This window comes from Priapulus caudatus, unplaced genomic scaffold, assembly GCF_000485595.1.
Source record: "Priapulus caudatus unplaced genomic scaffold, Priapulus_caudatus-5.0.1 Scaffold358, whole genome shotgun sequence".
In the NCBI taxonomy this organism is placed as follows: Eukaryota; Metazoa; Priapulida; class Priapulimorpha; order Priapulimorphida; family Priapulidae; genus Priapulus; species Priapulus caudatus.
This window is the reverse complement of record NW_014577419.1, coordinates 158,908-165,926: the sequence shown is the minus strand read 5'-3', so window position 1 is coordinate 165,926 and position 7,019 is coordinate 158,908. Positions and strand designations below refer to the sequence as shown.

The window sequence follows — 7,019 nt, the reverse complement described above, 5'->3', positions numbered from 1 at the left end:
CTCGGCTGCTAGCCCCCCCCCCCTGCCCTTTCTCCGTCCCACCCCCCGTCCCTGACAAACCGCCCAGCGATGCGTCGTACCTCGGGGAGCCCCATACCCCCGCCCGCTACAGGCGACTCGTGCGTTCGCGTCCGGCTAACAGCCTGATTCTCGACTATTCAGGCCGGCGATTTTGTTCTGCCCTTTCTCCTGATGGGATCCATCATGCTAGTGTGCGCTGCCATCAGCATATGGCGGCTTGCCCGCCGCAGAACGATAGGTACGCTCGCGGCGACGCGACACGCGGACGCCCATTGCACGTGCACGCAAGCATCACGGCTCGAACGATGGACGGGGTACCGGGAAAAAACGCAACCCGTGGCCCGGCCGCGCCGCAAATATTGTCTTAGTAGATCGGCACAATGTCTTTACACTGTTGTCCGTCGCGCATGGCATTGTCATTGACAGCATTGTCATTGCACGCATTGTCGGTGGCGCACATTGTTCGCGTGACACTTCCAAATTTATAATCTTGAAGCGTAATTTTAACAAACGAAAGAGGAATTTGGCCATAAACTCGAGTGAGAATTAGGCGCACGTCGTCGCGTCGGTGTGTGTTTGTGTGCGTGGCCCACGTTTAGATTTGGCGATGCAGATCTGTGCAGATGGAATTGCGTGCACCCGATGCCATAGTTAGTCGCAAGAATTAACTTGGTCTGTAATTTAACTGTGGCTTTGCTTTGCTGAGATGGGGCCAAGCCCCACCCGAACGAAGCTAGGCCCTGAGTAGATCAGGTGCTAATCTGCACCCTGCAACGCCCCCCCCCCCAAAAGGTTTCCAGCTTGTAGACAGGTGCCCATTCTATAGTGGTAGTTTAACTGTATAAATTCCAATCAGGAGAAACGCCAAAGTGTTCTAAACGACATGTGACCGGTCTATAGCGATGCTTTAACTGTATAATTTCCACTCAAGAGAAATGCCAAACTGTCCTTAATAGACAGGTGACCAGTCTACGGATGTGACCGCTAAACTGTCCTTAATAGACAGGTGACCAGTCTACGGAGGTGACCGCTAAACTGTCCTTAATAGACAGGTGACCAGTCTACGGATGTGACCGCTAAACTGTCCTTAATAGACAGGTGACCACTGTCTACGGATGTGACGCGCTAAACTGTCCTTAATAGACAGGTGACTCAGTCTACGGATGTGACCGCTAAACTGTCCTTAATAGACAGGTGACGCAGTCTACGGATGTGACCGCTAACTGTCCTTTAATAGACAGGACGTGGTTACGGACGTGACGCTAAACTGTCCTTTATAGACAGGTGACTGGTCTACGGACGTTGGACGCCTATCAAGGTTTTCACGCGCTTCACTCATTACAAACGGCTCCAGCACGCAGGCAATCCCATCTACGTCCGACGGGACGATTTGGCGCGTCCCCGTCCGGCCGACGCGATGTAGGCCACTTCCCCTTTCTAGAACATTCATCTGACTGTGTCCACCTGGAGTGAGTTATCTTTGCTGTCAAGCTGTTACAGCCTTCTAAGATCGTGACAGCAGAAACACTTTTTTTAGCGGGTAAGAATTATCTGGTCCGTTTAAATAGTACTGGTTAAACACGTTGGTATGACACTATTGAGGGTTGTGTCGATAACCGCGCGCTGCATATTAAAATATTATGCATGGTACGTCTTATCCGCCCTGTCATGTGTATTGTGTATTTTTTTAGTTACCTTCAGATATTTCCACTTGTTATCACTGTTTGATCACAGTGGCTGCAGAAGATTAAATTAAGACCTAGCCTATAGGATGCACCTCAATTTGTTCTCCTACTGATGCACCTGCCTATATGTCACAGCAAGCTGTTTGGGACCGTATAGGTTTTTTGTGGGCGGCCATTGTGCGACAAGGTTTTTCTTTCAGATTTAGAGAAATCGCTCTTGCAATGCCCTCAGTGATTAAGGCGTGTTTTTGGGCGGGTGTTCGTTTGTCATCAATCGCACGATAGCAAAAGCGCGCCTCCCTCCGTACTATTATGCGATCGATTGATAAACGCTGGATGTCTCTTGTTCTTGGTTTCTTTGTTTTTTTTTTTTGTACAGGCGGGAGGATTTCTGTTGCGCCATTTCTGTCTGCTGGGCGGTACGTCGTGGTCTCGCGTGATGGCTAGCCTCTGGCAGTATTCAAGCTTACGTGTCGGCTGGCTGTCAGTATATTAACTGTAGACCGCGCACGCAGGAACGGTAGGCAACGCTTTTACGCCAGCATGGATCGTGCCACATTTGGCGCTCGGAATTCTTGGGATTGAGCATCATTGTGCGGATATTGCGAGTAGACCGAGCTGTTAATATGCTTATAGACGACGCGGTAGCCGTTACACTCGGCCTACAGAAGATAGATCTCTGTTAGCTATTGCAACTCTATGGGAACGGTGTAGCAGTTTATGTTGTATACTAATATAGAATACTATATTATACACCCACGCATTGCACGCACACATATGCTAATGGCTAACCCGCACACCATATGAATATTGTGTATTATAATTATTATTCGTATATTATATATTGTAGATAGAGTTATAAGCAGCAAATTTACGGTTATGCAGTGAGGATTGGGGTTGTTGGATAGGTGTTAGAATTTGGGAGAGGGTTAAGAGAGGGTGGGGAGAGGGGGCGAGAGGGTGAGGAGACGGTCAGGAGTGAGTTAGAAGAGAGTTATAGGAAAGAGTTAGGAGTGAGGGAGGAGAGGGTGAGAAGAGGGATAGGAGAGGATGACGAGAGGGTGAGCTAACAGTACATACAAAGAACTACATAGAGCTATAAGGCCAAAACAAAATATATGTGGTTACCGTTACATGCCGAAAAAAAATAGGGTAGGTAGGTAGGGAAAACATTTCATTTTCTTGAAATATTTTATTTACGAACCATGTCCGAAGGATGTGCGTTGTGCCTTTTGAAGCAGGAACTGTCCAATTCATATTTTTATTTATTTTATATTTTTATTTTTTTATTTTTTTACTTTAAAGAAAATTGACAATTAAAATGTTTAGGGTCGCTGGGAATAAATAGGGTCGGTCTGGAAACCGTAACCACACCTATATTTTGTTTTGGCCTAAGGTAATAATATTATTTTCTTTTGGCTACTAGTACTATACTGGAGCACCTAGATCAATCGTGACAGGGATGGATTACGTCGTGGAGAACTCAGCATCCCTGAGGCAAGCTGGAGGTCATCCAAGCTGAAACTGCACGAAAGATCGGAGCAAAGAGGACGGGAGGAGAAAGCAACGATCGAGGTAGGCAGAAAAACGCCTGGGAGAAACGCACGGATGAAATCACCGAGAACGTGCAAACGAGAAAAAGTAAATTCATTAATTAATTAATCCGTGATTAAAAGGTTAATGAATTCATTAATTCTTAATTATTAGATGTGGTACAGTGACCTGTACAAATATGCAGATCTTGCAGCAAGAACCAAGATGGAAACCGTGTTAGACGTGCAGATTACATGCAGATAAAAAATAATCACTCGCGTCATTTTAGTGTAACATAAGAAAATATTAAAGTATCGCAAAATGTTGGTATATATATATATAAATCGCAGTGGCTACGCGTCCGGTCATCCATTACAAAGCTCAGCACAGAATCCCAAATCCACGTCACGATTAGGCCACTCCCCTTTCAAATCATTGATTGTACTTGATTTACTATTGCTTCAAGTTACAAAAACACATTTTTTTACTAAAATACCTAAAAGTAAGTAACATTATGGTAAAAACATTAAGTGCATTATGGTATTGTTTATTTTTTTTTACTGGAAAAATATAGTTGGGTTCACATAAGAAATATATGACCGGACGCGTAGCCTGGGAGCTGGGCGTCCGGTAACCAGACGCGTAGCCACGGCCTATATAAATATATTGTAATTATAGTGTAAATAACAACATAGCATACCCCGTAGAGCAGGCCTCCAATTGGTGGACCGACCATCAAGCCTAACCCGGTAAATGTCTCAAGCAGGCCCTTGGGGAGAAAAATGAGAAATTACTCTTAGTTCACGAATTGTTCTCACATAATATTTACGTAATCTAAAACTCCGAAGATCGATCTATCTTTCGAGGCTAACATCTTCTGCTCATCACGATTAAAAAACATTCTCAAAAAATCTCTTGAGACTAAAATTTCCCATTCATCATGGCGAGAACCATCATTAAAAAAAATTCTCAAGAATAAAATCTTCCGTTCATCACGCGAAAACCATCTGCAAAAATCTCTCAAGACAATAATTTCCCATTCATCAGGCGAAAACCATCATTAAATTTTTTTTCCGAGAATAAAACCTTCCGTTTATCGGGCGAAAAGCATCCGCGGAAAAATATCTCGAGACTTAAATTTCCGTCTACGTCGATGTCAAAAAGTAAAAAAACGCAGGCGGTGGTATCGGCAAGTCACCGCGGGCACGTGGTGGGGGGGAGGGAGTGTCGGCGAGTCACTCACAAACACGGTCGCGACGCGGCCGGGAAACTCGTTAGCGATGATCGAGAACGAGGCGGTGACGAAGGCGGTCGCGGCGATCGACTCGGCTATGCGAACGGCAAAGCAGAGGCTGACGAACACCGACCCGTTGGGCGCCAGGTTCAGAAACCTGCCGGAGAGAGAGAGAGAGAGATGAGAGAGAGAGAGAGTGAGAGAGAGATGAGAGAGAGAGAGAGTGAGAGAGAGAGAGATATATATTTATATATATAGTAGAAAAGTTTTTAGGTTGCACCATATTCAGTTTTCCGTAGACTGGTCACCTGTCTATTAAGGACAGTTTGGCATTTCTCTTGAGTGGAAATTATACAGTTAAAGCATCGCTATAGACCGGTCACATGTCTGTTTAGAACACTTTGGCGTTTCTCCTGATTGGAATTTATACAGTTAAACTACCACTGTAGAATGGGCACCTGTCTACAATGGAAACCTTTTTTTGGGGGGGGGGTGGCGTTGCAGGGTGCAGATTACACCTGATCTACTCAGGGCCTAGCTTCGGTTTCGGGTGGGGCTTAGCCCCATCTCAGCAAGCACAAGCCACAGTTAAATTACAGACCAAGTTAATTCTTGCGGACTAACTATGGCATCGGTGCACGCAATTCCATCTGCACAGATCTGCATCGGCAAATCTAAACGTGGGCCACGCACACAAACACACACCGCGACGACGTGCGCCTAATTCTCACTCGATTTATGGCCAAATTCCTCTTTCGTTTGTAAAATTACGCTTCAAGATTATAAATTTGGAAGTGTCACGCGACAATGTGCGCACCGACAATGCGTGCAATGACAATGTGTGCAATGACAATGCATGCGCGACGACAACAGTGTAAAGACATTGTGCCGATCTACTAAGACAATATTTGCGGCCGAGCCCGGGGTTTCCAGCTTGCGTTTTTTTTCCACGGTCAACCGTCCATCGTTCGAGCCGTGATGCTTGCGTGCACGTGCAATGGCGTCGCGTTGTCGCGTCGCCGCGAGCGTACCTACCGTTCTGCGCAGGCAGGCCGCATATGCTGATGGCAGCGCACACTAGCATGATGGATCCCATCAAGAGAAAGGGCAGAACAAATCCGCCGGCCTGAATAGTCGAGAATCAGGGCTGTAGCCGGAAGCGAACGCACGAGTCGCATGTAGCGGGCGGGGGGTATGGTGGCTCCCCGAGGTACGACGCATCGCTCGTCGCGGGTTTGTCAGGGGTGCTCTCTCTCCCTCTCTCTCTGTCCTGTCCTGTCTGCTCTCTCTCTCTCTCACTCTCTCTCTCTCTCCATCTCTCTATATATAATATATATATATATATATATTCTCTATATATACTATAGTATCAGGAGTCTATCAATCAGTGAAAAAAATACACTGGGGCTCGGGGCGATTTAGCCCCGAAATGCCAAAAAGAGCCCCGTAAACTTGCATAGAGTTCAGTGCAAACCAATTTTGAGTGCTATTTCATGCACGCGAGGCTTGAAAAGTAGCCTCCGAAAAATAAATTTATTCCCTGCTGTCAATATACTGGTAGATATTGATAGACTCCTGATAGTATATATATGTTCATGGTAACACCTATACGTGACAGGCTTTAGTATAAGGAAACAATCTTGAGTCTATTATGGTCAAACGTTTATGTAGTAAGCCTACAGAATAATGTAGTAGGCAGGTCCGGTGGGCATTTGTGGGTCCGATGTGATACAAGCTAGAGCGATGAATGTGCCATTTTCCTTTGATTGCCTTGCAGATAACACAAATAGGATCGAGGTTTATGTATACAACAGGATTATTTGTGTGTGGTGTTACAACAATCTGTTCGGTGAGTTATTCTGCATTAAAGTGCACGGCTAGATATTGTATCGGCTGTTTTCTCAATGTTTGCGATATACGGGGCAATGCAGTGAATCTAACACTTGGGGTCTCGTTATCGTCACATCCCGAGCGAACGTGCCATACCTCGCAGCGGCACCACTACTAATTATATATATATATATATATATATATATAAAATGAAAGCGCTTGTGTAAAACTAAATGTCAGATTATTCTCTTTTTTTTTAACTATAACTGAATATGGTGCAACCTAAAAACTTTTCTACTATATATATAAATATATATATATATATATATATCTCTCTCACTCTCTTCGTCTCTTCTCTCCTCTCTCTCTCCGGCAGGTTTCTGAACCTGGCGCCCAACGGCGTTCGGTGTTCGTCAGCCTCTGCTTCGCGTGCGCATAGCCGAGTCGATCGCCGCGACCGCCTTCGTCACCGCCTCGTCTCGATCTCGCTAACGAGTTTCCCGGCCGCGTTGCGACCGTGTTTGTGAGTGACTCGCCGACACTCCCCCCCCGCACCACGTGCCCCGCGGTGACTTGCCGATACCACCGCCTGCGTTTTATTTACTTTTTGGACACTCGACGTAAAGCGGAAATTTAAGTCTCGAGATATTTTTCGCGGATGCTTTTCGCCCGATAAACGGAAGATTTTATTCTTCGAAAAAAATTTTACGATGGTT

At 45.7% G+C, this 7,019-nt stretch overlaps 1 protein-coding gene across 1 annotated transcript in view; it reads right to left on the bottom strand.

The window, feature by feature from the left end:
• LOC106809485 (MFS-type transporter SLC18B1-like) overlaps positions 1-7,019 on the bottom strand; it is a 26,040-nt gene that overhangs the window by 10,615 nt on the left and 8,406 nt on the right. Inside the window, exons 5-6 of the mRNA XM_014812573.1 lie at positions 4,483-4,630; positions 3,940-4,008 (exon numbers count right to left, since the gene is read on the bottom strand). Coding sequence (XP_014668059.1) covers positions 3,940-4,008; positions 4,483-4,630 — 217 coding nt within the window. The remainder of the gene's footprint in view (positions 1-3,939; positions 4,009-4,482; positions 4,631-7,019) is intronic.